We start from the raw sequence: 17,755 nt of genomic DNA, 5'->3' as shown, positions 1-17,755 counted from the left end.
CGTGCTGTGTTCCAGTGGGATGATTGGTAGGGGAGGTCGAAGACCTTTGTGCGCCTTGTCCGCCAGAAAACTCGGCAAGTTCAGTACACTGAAGTTCATCAGGCTTGGGTTTCTTAGAGATAAATATATAATCTGTTTCAATGCTGGCGGCTCATTACTACCTAAATTTAACATCCCCCGGCCAACAGTATTTGGTCATGTTGCCCTCACATTTGTCATTAAATATTTATACAACCGGTTAGAAAATGTCTAAATTTTCCATTTTCAAAAATGAGGAGAATTTATAATGCTGAATATTAGGTTGAAACCTCACATTTTTGTTTCTAAAAATGGAAACCTCTTTCCCTCTTTTGCCAATTTTACGCCTGTTAATGGTGAAAATAAACCTACAACATATTTTTTTTTTGCTGCTTCATACCATTCCTAAATAAAAATACTTGCTATCATTTAATTTTCGTTAAACAACTTTGCCTTACATGTTGCTCCTTTCCTTTCCTATTCTTTATGCGGAATCACTTTTAATTCACTTTTGTCGGTACTTCCCAACCTTTTCCTCGGCAGTCTCCTGATACTGTATAATAAAGCTTTCTAAACAGATTATGACTGACTTTCCCTTTAGGTGAAGGGGTGTTTATTATTCATGAATGACCTGTATTTTGATGTAATAGTGCCCTGGCAGTTTTAAGGAAATAACAAAAAGGCAAAGCTCCAATTACAGTTGAATTTAAACTAAATGCCTCAGATCAAGCAACCATATGATATCACAGTACTTTGTCAAATTTGCGAGGTAAAACAATGGTCAGAATGTACCTTTAATTTGACACTATTTTACTCAATCGTGCACGCACCTTCGGTTTCTTGTTTGATTTATCAACCACAGCATACTGTGGTAGAGCTGGCTCCTTAACTGAGTGGCCATTAGCTTGGCTGTCATATCCCCTGCAACAAATAACCTACTTAGTAATTACATACATACATAACTTAATTTATTCTCAGGTTGGTGAGACTGATTAGGCCTCTAGCAATGTAGTATGCTAATTTACCGATAAATAAATAATAGGCAAGTGAACTCAGAAAAAAATGGAGGAAAAGAAAAAGAAAAAGTAGACTAAATTACAAGGTATGACTATAATAGTGATTCTAACATATATAAAAAAAAATTAACTCACAAAAACTAAAAGCCAAGGTTGCAAACAGCTTTGTAAAAGATGACATTGTGTTCAAGGATCTTAAGGTATCAGAAACATTGTTCCAAGTAACGGCCACTAAGTATTTTATTGGTTTTAAGCCAAAGCGAGTAGTATTAACTTTAAAAAAAGCACCGAGCTCTGATTAGTTTAGTGACTTTCATGTAACTTGAGCAAAGGAAAGTGTATCACGAATACAGTTGTAATACTTTAACATAAGTGCAAGTTACATGTAGAAATAAGGAAACAGTCGACCATCATACGAGGCATTTTAAAGGTGGTCAAAGATCACCCAAAGCCTTCTGAACTTTTGCTCGAATATTGCTGAAGTTTTTTCAGCAGTATTGGAAAGTTCTCAAACACTGTCGCAAATTTTCTAAAATATAATTTTGAAGGCCACAGGCTAAGCAGTTGACTAATTTTTTCTCCTGAATTACTGCTGCTATGAACAGCCATTCTAATCTCATGGTGAGAAAATGAGGAGCAGGAATTCTGCCAGCGTGCCGTGGCTATGTTTACTTTTTGAGACCAGTGTACACCATTATGCAGTTACATGTTTAGCGCATGTGCATTTTAAAAGCCGTCCACCTTGGATCAAAATCACACAGAGTTAGCCAAGAAAAATACCTTTTTGTGACATCAAATACAAAGGAAAAATGAACATCCTTTAAATAGTTCCAGAGTGGATGTTTTCAGAAACAAAGCCTTCATGTGAAGAAATTACTTCTCCTTTTGACAACGTGGAATTCTGGTCACGAAGACATCAACCAGTGCAGCTTACAGATGAGTTTTAAAAACGTACAAATCACATTTGCTAAACGGGTCTTCTTAAGACATCCGAACACAGAATGGTAACGTACTTTATAGCTTTGAATGTGGACAAAATTAAAGGACTTATTGTTGAAGTCATTGAGTGTTTAATTGCTGTACAGTCAACAATTGACAGTTAGCGTGGTTGGTTGGCCTGTACGATGTCACTTCTTAGAAATTAATGACATTTTCCGCTTTTAGATAAATTTCTTCGGTTCAGTTTGAATGCAAATTATCATTTGGTCATCTCATCTATAACTTTGAGAGATTCAAAGTGAAACAACTCATGTGTTTGTCTACTCATCTCAATTTTTTTTTTCATAATTACTTCAAACTTAATGGTCATGCTGTTTTGCAGCAGAAAAGTTCCACAGTGTAGCAACACAATGGAATTGAATTAACAAAAGCATTAGTTGCGAACAATACGAAATACCCTTTACCTGGGGGTGGGACTCCCATATAAAAAGGGACGGGGGTGCTCATCGTACCTTTTAGGGGTTAAAAAAAAAAACAGTTTTGGTGCCTCTCATGGTGTTAAGACTCAAAAGGTCCACAGCTGGAGCTTTCGCGCCACGGGTAGCCAGTGAGAGTATTCTGAGATATTTTACTGTCTTCCTAGCCCCTGGTGGTGGTGAAAAAGAAGACATCTTTATTATTGTTTAAATTTGGTTTAAAATACAGTTATCATGGCCGATAAACCCTTTTCATTGAAGACTGAGACAATAAACTTCAAGTATTTTATGAAACTGACATATAAGTAAAAACACGGCAGCATGGTACCACTTGTTAACATGTAATTATGAGCTCCTGCAATTTTCTAAGCCTTTTAGAAAAAATTACTTGTACTTATATACAGTATGCTAATTGCATGTGATTACCTATACACAATGCAGCAACTGCAAGACAAGCTATATATCTGTAGAACAACCAAATGATTCTTTTTTTTTTTTTGGATTGGCTATATATATTTATTTATTTGTTTATTTAAACATTTATCTAATAGTTTTCTATTTCATTTGATTTGTTGCCACTGATGACTCGACTTAACATAGGATACATAGTCTCAAATGGAGCAATATTAAGTCATAATATTATTTCAGCGCACAGAAGACAACTGTACTAACGTTACTAGTATATCACTATCCATAGGAGACAACATATTTAGTACAAAGGCCGACGTAAAACACTTACCCTGCTTCTCCTTGAGATCCATTGTTGTGGACTTCTTAGCGAAAGCAAAGCAACATTTGGACAAGAGAAACAAAGAGATTTTTTTCAGTCAGTGTTATCAATGAAATTTTAATCACAACAATGTTATGAATGTAGTACCGTAATAAACAAAGCCACAATGCCGGTTGAATGTGAGATGAATGACTTGTCTCGAAATCCGATACTCGATACAGTAGGAAGAAAAAAAACAAAATAAAAAAAAAAGGGAAATATCTCACACCCATGCATGCCGTCACATATAAGCCAAATATAACGCCTCGAAGGAGTTGTCGAATACCAAGGTTCTATTGACGAGCATCCAATTAGGTAGTAAAAACTGTGGTATTAAAGTGTGTGATTCAGAGATTCTGGAGAACATTACTTGTTATGAACATCAACAAAATGATGCTTAGGTAGTTGCCTAACACAGCCATTCCAAAGTAACAAGAAGTACTATTGCTCTGCCTGGATTTCTTACATCTGCCGTAATAAAGCGGCTCTAAGGTAAAACACTCACCCTTAAGGTCCCTCTTTTTACACTTCCTTTTTCTGTACACATACCAAGCTACAACTCCAGTGACAGCCAGCACAAAAACTACCCCCACGACGACACCAACAATAATCCACGTCGTACCTGCAAAATGCAACATTGATCAACATTCACTTTATGTCATAGTGGTTTTAACTTGGTCACCCATTGACCTTTTTCTTCTCAAACTTACTCCTCTTATTTACGAGATGTAAATTTGTTATCCACGATAAAGTTGATTTCTAATGAGTTGCACACGTAGCCATTAAGAAGTCACCTCACAATAGTAATTCTACAAGAGAAAAATCAATTAACTAACAATGGAAGTTACAGCCACCTTTGCTGTAAAATTTAGAAACTAATGGGGAAACCAAGAGGCCAGATGTTTACTACACTAGACAAAAGATTGCCCAGTGGTCTAGAGTTTTAGCCTGGCCTGAGGTTTAAATCTTATGTCTTTGGGCAGTGCCCTTAATACCTACATCAAGGCTCTGACAATTAATCTCAAGCAGTCAGGTTAGTTTTAAATTTGTCATGTTTTACTTAGTTAATGTTTGGGAAAAAATAGAGTTGAGCACTTATGATTGAGGTGTATACGTAATTGATAGCAGATTTACAGTCTTTTGGCATGTACAATGTAATTTATTATGACTCTCATCCCAAAATTGAAATAAAAATGATTCAAAATTTCCATACCATTATACAGTGTGAATGTTTTTTGGAGAAGACACCAGTCCACCCAATACAAAATCAAAATATACAATGGACTGCTTACTTTCAGATGAACTGGTAGGTGTTGTGGTAATGGTGGGTGTTATCCCAGTGTCTCGTGTTCCTGTTATGGCACTCACACAAAGATCATCAAACCTTCCATTCTTGTTAGCATCTCGAAGTATAGAAAGAACCTCGCTTTCTCTTACAGTGGAATTGAACTTCAGGGCCAGATCAACGATCACACTTCCGCACCTTGGAAGAAAAACAGCGACACACTCAAGTTCAAACTAAAATGATGACCAAAATGAACAGAGGCTTCTTTCACTTCACAAACTCTCAGATGGTCAAAAATCACACTAACCAAAGCATTTGAAAATTGATGACGTGGAGCGAATTTCTTTTGACATTGAGCATGTGTAATCGTTACAGCTCGTTTTTTGTTTTGACGTTCCAGTTGGTACACAAATAAATTTGTTACCTGTTAGATTTTTTCGTTTGTCTCTCTGTACGATGAGTAACAAGAGAGAATGAGTTTATGGAGAATGCATTGTTCGATGAAACAGTCAAAACCGGTTATATCAGATCACGTCAAGGGAAGAATATTTTGTGTGTACGAGTAACCGTTCGTTAAACCCAACCAAAACCTATGCACATTTGTTTAACACTCTTCAAAACATTAAAATTTCTCTATCCCTCCGTTTGTTGTTTGCATTCTGTTTCCGCGTAATCACTTCCTGGTAAAATGAAAATCGCTGTTTGCATCCCGTTTACGTGTATCCGGCTGGTCGGTTGGTCAGCTTCTTGTTTTTTCTCTGCTGTAGCATTTCCTGATCAATTCTTGAAGATTAAGACAAATTAATTACATGGAGGCATGTTTTTCTCATCCTGAAGAGCAAATCTCATCTGGAGAAAACATCCGAAATTACATGTACTGTCCTAACACATCTTAAACGTGCCGAAAAAACGTCTGAATGTTTTCTGCCCAGGATTTAATTCAGTTGAAAAGAAAAAGCTATGGACATTTGTCAAGTTCAAGTATGTAATCAATCTGAATCTGTGTTCATACAGTACCTGATATTTTTCTGTTCCACACTTTCATAACCCAGTTTACCGGCAAAGATCTCCCCGATCTGAAAATCGGCATTTTAAATGTTGAACTATTCTATTTATTACTAAGCATTTTAAAATACATATTATAGTAATTCAATGAACACGTTCAATGGTAACAGGTAATAATAACGTTGTACATACTCGTGCCTTACATAAGCAAGTTAGTTACCGTTTTGTTGAGTTTTTCCCATAGTTGACTGTATTCCCCATCAGTACACTCTTGATTCGTGATAACCATGGTCACGTTAATTACCTCACTTACTATGACTAATAATCAACCATGAATTCAGTTAGTGAGAGGAACTGTACCTTTTATCTACAAACAAATACATGACTGTATACAATTTCATACCCTCAAACCAGTTCTTGAAGCAATTTTGGTTGTCTTATTTTTTTGTTGATTTTCCATCAAGTCATATACTATTTTCAAAATTCCGCACTATTCGCTCCTCGCCCCCCAGGATTTCACGTGGCTATCGCCCCCAGGAGATATGTGTATTACAGAAAATACTACGGATGGAGTGGCAAGCCGCAATGGTTGATTGTGGCCTTTTAAATAAACAGCATTGTGTAAGGAGAACGGTATGCTGGACTCAGGCACCCTCGGTCTATTTCCTTTTTTGCCCTACCAACCAACCCACTTGTATGAGAGGGAAGGCAATGGGAAACAAAACACTTTATGGGGATGACCATGGTTCTTGTGTACCCCCATGAGACCAAAACATTCACAAAAACCCGTGTCCATTATTGTAGGGAGCAAACATTCACTGTGCTGACCAGATAGCAAAATAAGGGTTAGAGAGCTCTTGGGGAGAACATGACAATACAAGTGGGCTACCTAGCATGACTATACATGTACATGTGAATTTACTTGCAATGGACAAAATCCCCTGCAGCAACTACTGATGTACATGTAATGTAATGGGTTTTTGAAAGAAAATGACAGTAACTACAGGATGAGCTAGTCAATTATAATATTGTACATCTACTTAAAGTATTACAGCTGTCTGTGTTATAAAACATTTTTATGAAAATTAAGGATTAATACAGATGCAAATCCATTTGGCTACAAGTAATCTGCTTTTACTTATTACTTACACAGACTGGTATTTGCTGAATCACTGCCCAGAAAATTTTCGACTGTACAGCTGTAGTTTGTATCCTTAAGAACTTCAGGAATAATCAGTGTGCTCATATGACACACACTTTGCTGTGGATCACATGGAGTCCAAGCATAAGTCGGCTTGGGATTTCCTTCTGCTGGACAGTCAAGAGACACTCTTTGTTGTGCTGCAACTTCATGTTCTCTTTTGTGTCTACCAGTAACAATCTTTGCTGGATCTGTAGATTTTACGTGGTGGGAAAAAGAAAAGTGCACTGTATTTATGACTCTGCATTGAGTTTATGAGAGTTCCAATTGACGCAAAATAGCCATCAGTATCCCGCCAAGGTCCTTTGGGTTAAATTATACATCAATAAGGGAATAAAATGACTTTATGAGGAAATAATATATTGTTTATTTATGTCTACATGTATGTGGCATACAAAAATGCTATGAACAGTGGACAGAATGGACAGAACGGTGAATTCCAGACCTTGGGACCTTGGTAAAGAATTGTAAAGAATTGTAAAGAATTGTGAATTTTTTCAGATCAGTCCGGCAATGATGCACATGATAATTATTGGCTGTTCTCGTGCTATAGTCATGAATTTGACTGTGTAAAAAAAAAAGTTGAAAAACATTGGAGCCAACAACTTGTATGAAAATAGCAGTGCACATTGGAAGTTGGAAAATGTGTTAATACAATCTTATAAGAGAGGCATCTTGACTTTATTTTCAAGCCCAAGATAGTGGCTTCCATTGCCCTACATGTAGAAACAAACTATTTAAATACCAAACAATTTAGAAACAAACAATATTTCAATCTTTGTGCACACGGTTGAAGCTTTGACACTTTTAAAGTAGCTTGAGTGGCGGTGATGGGGGACTAAGAAAAAAAAATACTGTAAAATGGATTTTCATTTACTCAAGAAAGAGTTCCCAGCCTAAGGAATAGGATAAATAATAATAATAATAATAAAATATTTATATAGCGCCAATATCCTAAAAGTTCAAAAGCGCTTTACAGTTAGAAATATTAAAAACACTTAAGACAAATAAAGTAGAAATAAAAAAATGTCGCTAAAAAGTTATAAAAATGCTTTCTTAAAAAGGAACGTTTTTAGTTTATGTTTAAAAAGGGACACTGAGGAGCTGTTCTTGATGTCAGACGGAAGAGTGTTCCAGAGTGTAGGAACTGCTACAGAGAAAGATCTTGCACCATATGTTTTCAAATTGAAGTGCGGAATGGAAAGAAGTTCTTTAGAAGATGAACGTAGCTGACGAGACGGAGTGTAAGGAGTGAGAAGATCACGAACGTATGAAGGTGCCAGATCATTTAGGGCCTTGTACGTGATGAGTAGAATTTTAAAGATGATACGATAGTTAACAGGAAGCCAGTGGAGATTAAACAAAATAGGTGTGATGTGTTCGTGTTTTCTAGAGAGGGTGATGAGACGAGCAGCGGCATTCTGGACGTGCTGTAACTTTTTTAAAAGACAGTTTGGTAAGCCATAGAGTAGAGAATTACAGTTATCCAATTTTGAAGAAACAAACGCATGAACAAGTATTTCAGTGGTGGTCGATGACAGGTACTTCCTTATATTGCTGATATTACGGAGATGATAAAAAGATGATTTGCAAATACTTGCAATATGTTCATTAAAACGAAAATGATGGTCAAAAATGACACCGATGTTTCTTGCTTTCTGTGACGAGCAGATGGTTTCATCGACGACAGAGATTTCTTGAAGGGTTGGTCTCAGTAGATGTTTTGCGGAGATCACTAGAAGTTCAGTCTTATCCTTGTTAAGTTTAAGACGATTAATCAACATCCAGTGATCAATCTCACGTACACAGCGCTCGATGTTGGACACAGCTAAATCCTTATCACTGGGTATAGTTGGCTGAAAGGACAGATAAAGTTGTGAATCGTCAGCATAAAAATGACAACTCAAGTTGAATTTTTTTGCAATGTCTGAAAGGGGTGAAGTGTAAAGAACGTACAAAATGGGTCCCAACACTGATCCTTGTGGAACACCACATTGAAGAGCATGATCTGAGGAAGCTGCACCATCAACAGAGACATACTGCATGCGATTGGACAGATAAGATTTAAACCATAGTAACGGCTTGCTAGTAACTCCAAAGCGCTGTTGTAGATGGAAGAGGAGAATATCATGGTCAACAGTATCGAAAGCAGCAGAGAGGTCCAAAAGTAATAAAATTACTGTTCTACGTTTATCAATTGCTGTGAGGATGTCATTATGCACGCGAATGAGAGCCGTTTCTGTGCTATGATACTGTTTGTAGGCAGACTGTAATGGCTCATTCAGGTTGTTGTTGTTAACATAGGAGATCAGTTGGTTAGCAACCAACTTCTCAATTGCTTTGCTGAGAAAAGTAAGATTCGAAACAGGGCGATAATTTGAAAACTGCGTGTGATCCAGAGAAGGCTTCTTAAGAAGAGGACGTAGCTTAGCAACTTTTAATTGAGAGGGTATTTGGCCAGATTGCAACGAAGTATTTATAATCTTGGTGATAAATGGAAGCAGTGTGCTCAAAGCATTTCTTGTGACATAGCCAGGAAGAGGATCAAGATCACATGACTTGGAAGATAATTTCACAACACATTTGCGGACTTCGTCAACATCTACCAAACTGAACTCATCAAACGTATAAGGACAGACCCGGTTAACTTCAGGAACTTGATGGATGATGAGAGCTGCATTGTCTAAGTCGACCCGTATTTTGGTGATCTTATCAGAAAAGAACTCGACGAACTTATTTGCGAGATCCGAAGGCGAGTTGCAGGGCGGATATGGTATAACACACTTTCTATGTAATAGACTGTCAATTGTTTTGAAAAGAAGTTTATAGTCCGTCTGATTATCACTGATCAGCTTAGTGTAGTAAGTTCTCTTGGAAGAACAAATTAAAAAGTTGACTACACGGCATTGATCAATAAACAACTGGCGGTCGACTGGAAGTTTGGTCCTTCGCCAACGCCGCTCCAGTCTCCTGCGATCTTTCTTCGAATTGTTTATTTCTTCAGAATACCAAGGTGCAGCCGGACGCAGAGTTATTGTTTTGGTTTTTACAGGAGCGTGGATATCAAGTATGGAACTAAGAACGCCATTATACTCACTGATTAAGTCATCAAGGCACGGAAGCGGTGTGGAAAAGAGACTCAAAAGACTAGAATTCGTAACATCAGAACCAAAACTATCAAAGTCAATTGAACGAAGTTTTCTAAATGTGATAAGCTTCTTTTCCAACACTGGTTTTTTAAGCATCAGATGAAAATGAACGGCAGCGTGATCAGATATAACAAAAGGAGAATCAATTGACAAATTAGAAACAATGTCATCATCTGATCTAGTGATAACAAGATCCAAAGTGTGACCGTCTTTATGTGTAGATCCAATTGTGTGCTGATTAAGATTGAAAACATCCAACAACTGAAGGAATGCGGCTACGTGTTGAGAATCGCAAGTATCAACGTGAAAGTTGAAATCACCGACTATTAATAAGCTGCCAGGAATAGTAACGTATTGTTCCAAGAACGTGAAGAATTCATCCAGGAACATAGCAGGTGTAAAGCCATTAGTACTCGAAAGCGGTGGACGATAAACAATGACAATTCTTATACTTTTATCAACCGAGTTCAATAATAAGTCGATGTATTCAAACGAAATAAATTTCCTGTGTGGTTGAAGCTTGATATTAAAGCATGATCGAAACAACAAGCCCACTCCACCACCACGAACAGGGCCAGATCTTGGAACATGATGAAATGAATAGCCTGTAGGACATAAATCGCGAATGATAAATTCATTATCAGTTTCTGGTTGCAACCATGTTTCTGTTACAGCAAGTAGATCAATGCAATGTTCAGCAACAAAGTCTTTGATGATAAGAGTCTTGTTTACTGAACGCGTGTTAAGAAGGCAGAAATTTACAGGGCCAGTCGCCGATGTATTTCCTCTATCAAACGGTTGACGCGGTATTATTGTTAAGTTGCTGTGGTTTGAGCAATTAGAATTCTTTCTGGAATATGCAGATTTAGATCGGGAAATTGGATTTGAAACCAAAGTTTGAATATTATATGAGCAGCGCATTCTTTTCTCCTGAACCTTCCTTCCAGCTCTAGATCCCCTAAATCTCCTTTGACGGAAATTGCCTTGAAAGTACATATTTCGTGAACAGTTCCAAAGAGGGCTCAAAACAAATTGCACTAATGGCGAACCAAGTGTAGAGTTGTTATAGGCATGATTCGTCATCTTTAATGTAGAACACATCGAAGACCTGTATCCTGGATTGACATCATGTTCACGATGTATTCCTTCAGTCAAAGAAGGACTTGGACCAGGATTAGATTCGACATCCATGTGTATCGTCAGGTCCATTGTCGAAGGCACGGCAATCGAAAGATGACCACGTTTGTGCCAAGTACAAATCGAACATGTAATTTTGTTCCTACTGTCCACAGTAGTAACGATCAGTGGAAGACCATAAAACTTCGAAGATAAGATAGGAGTGTCTTTAGAAAAACGAAAATTGATGCCAGGCAAACAAACATCAAATGAAAAACAAATAAAAATCGAAAGAATTAGAGGAGCAAGGAAGCGTGTTGCAGCCATCTTGGGCGCATACATTAAAAGTATAGTATGGTTATATTCCCTTCAAAATGGTTTATTTGGTTTATTTGAAAACAGTGTATTTGGATATGGATTATATATTTCCCACTTTTAAATTGATGTATCCAAAACGTTCAGATGTATGCTACATTGTTTTTGTATGTAAATCTAAGCTTGTCTGTTTCCATGTTGTTCAAATACTGACAATTAAAATTGCAAAAAAGAAATGAACATGTGGCACATTTATATGAGTTTTGCATTACTACACTAGCCATGTAGAATGTAAGTTTAGTACTCTTTTTCTGTAGTCTCCAAATGAATGTAAAGTTTTGTGTCAAACTCATAGAAAATGTACACGTAGCTAAGAAAAATCTCCCAACTCTGACAGTTCTTAGGTGTAGCATCGGTATTTTCAATTATATCTCTGTCACTGAATTTTCAACAACTAATTTACAATAGTTTTTGGCTTCTTACAGGTAGCAACTGTCTAAAGCAAGTGTGCCTGAGCTCATCATCAAGTCAGTCCAACGAAGGTACAAGCGTAGCAATTTCCTAGTAAGCATCGTAGTATTGTACATGAAACAGCCAAAGATGAACATTACAAGTAAAGAACAAGTCACCTCAGTAGGCTGTTTGCACCTTCGCGACAATGTTGTGCTTTCTTTAGATGGCAAATAAAGAGCTTTAGCTGCACAATTAGGGCTTAGAACTTCAATTTAATGGGCATTTGTGGCTGGTATTGTTGATATTTGGCTAGAATTGTTATGTGGGCAGTGTTGTAGTTTGGAGAGGGTACTTCACTGCTCCACCAATTTCAAATACATACATGTATACCTGGGATGTAACAAACATTCCACATTTTGCTTAGTCAGATTTATAGCCTATGCTGTGGTCAGCTTGAAATGTAATGGATTCTTGATGTAGAACATTCTTGTATAGTTATTTTGAAACAATGTGTACCTTTAGAGAGCTACAGATGAGCTCTTCACCTGGGTCTTGATAATTATGTTTATATTTGTATTACCTTCAAGACTTGGATTTCATACTGACTCTTAATTAAATTAATGATACGAAATCATGATTCAAAGATAAGACTGTGTGTGAATAAGAATGACACAATCACATGTGAATTTAGTCTTGCTAACCTGAAAATGCATGCAGAAGAGTTTTTCTCTCTTGTTTGAACTATCAAAAGCTAGCTCTAGGAAAGCATTGTATCAAGACTATCTGTGACCTGAAATTTCCATGGTTAAGTTATTGTATATACGCACACTGAGATTTATACCAGGGGTTTCAAAATGTTTTGAAGTAGGCGTCTGCAGTTGGAAGAGTAAGGCAAGGCCCCTTGTCCTAGGGGGTCTGGGGTCATGCCCTCCTTCTCCCAGAAAATTTTGAAATCTAAAATGTAGAAACTAGGAAATGCCATACGGAATTGCCAGCTTAGGATTATCATCTTAAATTGGCAAGAATCAAGTGATAAAATTATCACACTGGTTAAAGGTTTCAATTTTCACATTGTTTCATCGGTATGCAAATTTTCTATATTTTTAAAACAAAGATTATTCTTTTTTATTATTTAATCAGTTTCAAAAAGGCCAGGATAGTTTCATTTGAAATCCATGTTTTAAAGGTGGAAATCCACAAAACAATACAGTCATGTTTCCAAAGGAAAATAGTTGTGCTCACGAGCTCAAATTGTTGTTATAGTCATTAGCAGTATAATTTTAGATTCCAATGCTCATGCTAGTTAAATTCAAGACTTTCCATTTTGTCTTTTAATATCAGTATTTTTGTGGGCCATGATCTCCCGTCTTGTCTTTCAACAAAGTAATCATATGGTTGAATGAACCCAGTAACGAAGTCTGACAACTTATAAAGTGATTACTTGTGTGTATTGGCTGAATTTTTAACCTACTTGCCAGGCATGACTTTTTCAATCCAAAAGAAAAAAGATCAATTTTTCGCGATTGTTTCAGTGCCATGATGCTAGAAGCAACATGGAAATGAAGTTAGCCCAGCCACTTAGTTAAAACTGCAAGATGGCTACTAAAACGCAATAATGCGAGGGCACAAAATACAGCGAACCCTTTGAACTTTCCCTTGAACAAGCTTACATCCTACTGCACACACACAAAACAATTACTGCTGCAAAATTGAATGTGAAGTTACTCTACTGTCTTAAAGATTTATTGATAAGATGCACTGTTGAGCTTGTTTGTCACAAGCTGATTGCTATAGCCAGAGTAAGTGGAGATATACAATCAAGTAGGCGACAGAACTCTGGTAGTCCCCGGCTTGTTTTGAAAATGCTGTTATATATCTACATGTATATTTACCAATGAAGTGCCTTCTTCTACTTACAAGTGACATTGATATAAAGTAAATGGCTCACTGGGTTTCCAACTCCATTGTTAGCTGTACAGCGGTATGTTCCTATGTCATTTCTGCTGACATTCTTAATAACCCAAGGGTTCTCAAAGGACACTTCTCCACCACCATTACCATTTTCCATGGTCCAACTAACGTTGGGATCAGGTTTACCACTTGCGTTACAAAATGAAGTTACCTTTGATCCTTCAATAATGGTCTGATTGCCACTATCGCTAAGTATACTGCTTTCAACTGCAAAGAATGTAGTAAAGAGTCAACATATACCTGTATCACACATGCACTCATTGACTTACAAGCTGGGGGGGCGAGGGGGGTTGCAGTCCCCCCAGCTACGGAAATTATGTACTTTTTCGGGCAAAATCGGCATGATTCAATGACACTCAAGAGAAAACATTAGAAAATAATGCTATGGGCGTAATTTTCAAAATTCATAAATATATAAAGCTTCTAGTTAGTTACTTTTTATGAATTTCTGGGTGATAAGACGCCTGATCAGGAGTCTTCAGACTGTCAAGTGGTTTCTTCAGAGAGTGAGCACTTTATTAAAGTAGTATCATGTAAAGTGTAAAATTTATATTTGCTGCTGATCTGAAGTATTGTTGGCACACCAAAGACCCCATTGCACGGTAGTCACTTTCAGGCTCCGGGAAAAGAACGAGCCCTCTTTTTTTGTTTTTTAGGTTTCAAGGCTTGTAAGCTACTTTGTACAACATTGGCCTTGCCAAAAAGGAGTTAGACTGAAATTATGTAAGGGACCTTGAGTTTTCTGTTATCTAGACAAAAAAAATCAAAGCGAACGAAGACCAAGACTTTTGTTTTTGCGGTGGCTGTGAAAGTACTGGGGGTGGACAAAGGGGTGTTTTAATGGGTTATTCCAGAAAAAATACACATCCCCCAATGGATGGTAAGCATTTTTGACCCCCCCCCCCCTCCTACTTCTGACTAGATTTCCCAGACTGCTAGAGCCCCCTCCCACCCGGATTTCCAAGCTCAAGGACCCCCCCCCCCCTCCTGCCCGGTTTTCCATTTTTTTTTAAAGGCACTAACTGGAAACAACAGGCAATGGAAAAGACATGACATTTCATCCAAAAGATCCCTGTTTACTTTAATTTTAAAAGCTCGGCAAATATTGCGAATTTTGTGGGTTAAATGTCAACATTTTTTAAATCAGAATACAGTATTCAAATGATTGTGTTTAACATTTGAGTGATCTTGCACTCTCCTCTAAAACGCCATTTGCCTTTTTCTGTACCACAACAAATGTACCAGATAAGAAATCCGTAAGTCTTAAAAATTATGTAAATGTAAGAAAAATTACAGCGAAAAAGTCCTCATGGTGATTATAAATAAAAACTAAACAAGACGGCCCACATTGGCACATGTTTACAAGATCGAGTCCCCATTGTTAGGACTGTTAGTATGCATTTAAGAAAGCTTTTCGAACTAGACTAACTTCAAATTTCCCCGTTACCTTTATGGGTCTGTAGGTCAACTGGAACTCTTGCCTTTCTTTCAAGCATTCAAGTTTTTATGCGTAATGCCCACGTTCTGGCTTCCATAAACTTGTCTTTTACCATATCGATTGTAAGACATGGATAACAACGTGGAAGTAACCTAGATAAACCTGCTTAAAACTCTTGTAGATCTGACGAGGAATCTTCAATATGAAATAATTAAAGAACTTAATATTGGGGTATATCGCGGCATTTACCATGAGCATAATTTTGGACAACCTGGATTCCACAAGAAAACTAATTGTTTTGGCAGATCTAATTATTTTGTATGGTGGTATCAAATCCATGATTTTACAGTTACACATCGTAAGAGGTAAGAAAGAAATTATACGCAAATTATGCATAGGCATGCTAGCCAGCAAAACTAGTTCTTTGGTTGTCTGAATAACACAGAAAAGTACAACTGACTCCCAGCCTAATTGTCTTTTCTTTGCATTTTTGGGGATGTTACAAAGCACAAGCACGGGTGGCCTGGGTACCGTAAAAATGTTCCAGGTGTTGCGTGCTCAGTTGATGGGGTTTTATCCGGTCATAAAGCTGTTGTTATCCATTTATCGCGCTGGTTCTTCATGATTAACAGGACCCATGAAGGTAAACTTAAAGCATATGAGGTAAGAACACTATCAACTGAAAGACTACAAGATTTCCCATGCAAAGTTCTTTTTTTGAGTGGTTAAAATATATCAATCGAGGTTAAAGTTAAAAAGGACCCCCGAGGAAGAATTTTTATGTTCAGATCCCCCCTTCCCTCCCGGATTTCCCGAGCCATCAACACCCCCTCCCGCGAGAATTTCCAGTTTGCCAATCGTCGGGGTGGGGTGTATTTTTTCTGGAATAACCCAACTTTCATTATATTGAATTTTTCTTATGAGGTGTTCCTCTTTTATGTCCATGTTGTTTGCCATCGTATTTACACTACATCTGAATTCAAAGAAGGCCAGGCTTGCAGTGGACACTGCAAGTCTCCTGTGGCCAAAACAAGATTAAAATGTCTTGCAATTTCTCATGTTGTTCTTTGAAATTATGTCTCGAGTATATTGAGAAGCTCATCTCAAATAGATCAGAATCCAGGTTCTGTAACACATCCACAAAACTTATTTTTGTTATATCTACTTTTTAAGAAAGTTCAGGGTGAAGTTTATATCACTTATGTATTAGCTCCAGTGAGGCACTTTTTCTGATACAAGTATTTGAAGTCCCTTATAGTTTCCAAGTTTGATACAGCAAGTTAAAAAATTTTACTTCTTGCCTGTTGTTTGCTGTAAAAAAATACACTTACTTTGGGGACCTACATATGCACTTTCAAAAGTGGGCCTGTTTTGTGTAGTTGCTTCATTTATTTACTCATTGACTCACCTGTAGCAATGACCCGTATTCTGTACCTCCATTGGGTTACAGTCGTTGTAAGCTCGCATTGGTACACTGCTTCTTCTCTTTCGGTGACTCTGTTTATTATCAAGGTGGCCATCTCACTTCCACTGATATTAAAACGTGTTCGGTAATCATATCTGTTAAATACAGTACGATCACCACCAGATATCATCCCAATATCGTCGTACCTGGCATCATCCAATATAGAAAATGTAGTTGATATCAGTGAACCAGATAACTGAGTGTAACTCCACCTCAGAGACACCTGAGTACTCCCTTTCAACACTGACATGTTGACCGTTCTGATGACATCTAAATCCGTCTGAGTCCACTGAGGAGGAGGTGCTGTCCATGTTACTGAAGTCCCTGAAAACACAACATTGCACATTCCCTTAATATCAGATTACTAAACTACGTGATTGACCAACGAATTATCACGTATGGAATGCAGTGAAATTCTATACAACTCACCAACAAACTGGAAATTTGCAACCAGAGGAAGAAATATAACACAACATCGCAAAGTATAGTTGGCCATTCGTTTCAAAATTACGACAGGGTATACGCGGGTTTTTCTGCCGCGTATACTTGTTTACATACGTTACGTATGGGCTTTAAGCTCATATATACGACCGTTTAGATCGCGTATATACGCATTTTTAAAGGGCCACATATTTGCGTAAGTTCAAGCGCCGGGATATGCGAAATATATGCCCAAATATACGCGCCCTACTAATCTCCTTCCCAGATCTCTTGTGGACGAAGCCGAAGGCCAGATCTGGCCCAGTAAGAAAATTTCTTTTTCTTGATTGGCTGCTCAATTTGACTCCTGTCCAATCCCTTCTTGGAACATTTACGCGGTTTTCCGCGACAAACTTGAATGTGTCGATGTTACAAATATGGCGCAGTCAGGGGAATTTGCAACATTTGACAAAAACTTGTGCCGTCTTTGCGGCAACACAACAAATACCAACCAGAGGTTCACGATTTTTTCGGATTACAAAAAAACCCGTAAAATTACAGCGCTTGATAAGCGATTTTGCAAAAGTGAGAGTACAGGAGGACGATTGTTTTCCTAAGCACCTGTGCAGGAACTGTTACCGAACACTGTTAAATCTGCGAGACAAGCTGCTTCCATTTCAAACGAGATGAGCCACAACGCAGATAAATCTTGGGAAAGG

At 37.6% G+C, this 17,755-nt stretch overlaps 1 protein-coding gene across 1 annotated transcript in view; it reads right to left on the bottom strand.

Moving 5' to 3' along the window:
* Nucleotides 1–17,093, bottom strand: part of LOC145492334 (uncharacterized) — a 48,184-nt gene extending 31,091 nt beyond the window's left edge. The window contains exons 1-7 of the mRNA XM_081471766.1: nucleotides 17,046–17,093; nucleotides 16,560–16,940; nucleotides 13,660–13,920; nucleotides 6,658–6,900; nucleotides 5,729–5,826; nucleotides 5,521–5,579; nucleotides 4,511–4,701 (exon numbers count right to left, since the gene is read on the bottom strand). Of these exons, the coding sequence (XP_081327892.1) occupies nucleotides 4,511–4,701; nucleotides 5,521–5,579; nucleotides 5,729–5,826; nucleotides 6,658–6,900; nucleotides 13,660–13,920; nucleotides 16,560–16,866 (1,159 nt within the window). The 5' untranslated portion in view covers nucleotides 16,867–16,940; nucleotides 17,046–17,093. The remainder of the gene's footprint in view (nucleotides 1–4,510; nucleotides 4,702–5,520; nucleotides 5,580–5,728; nucleotides 5,827–6,657; nucleotides 6,901–13,659; nucleotides 13,921–16,559; nucleotides 16,941–17,045) is intronic.
* Between the last annotated feature and the right edge of the window lie 662 nt (nucleotides 17,094–17,755).

The sequence above is a fragment of the Orbicella franksi genome, chromosome 7 (assembly GCF_964199315.1).
Source record: "Orbicella franksi chromosome 7, jaOrbFran1.1, whole genome shotgun sequence".
NCBI classification, from domain to species: Eukaryota; Metazoa; Cnidaria; class Anthozoa; order Scleractinia; family Merulinidae; genus Orbicella; species Orbicella franksi.
This window is presented reverse-complemented; position numbering and strand designations above follow the sequence as displayed.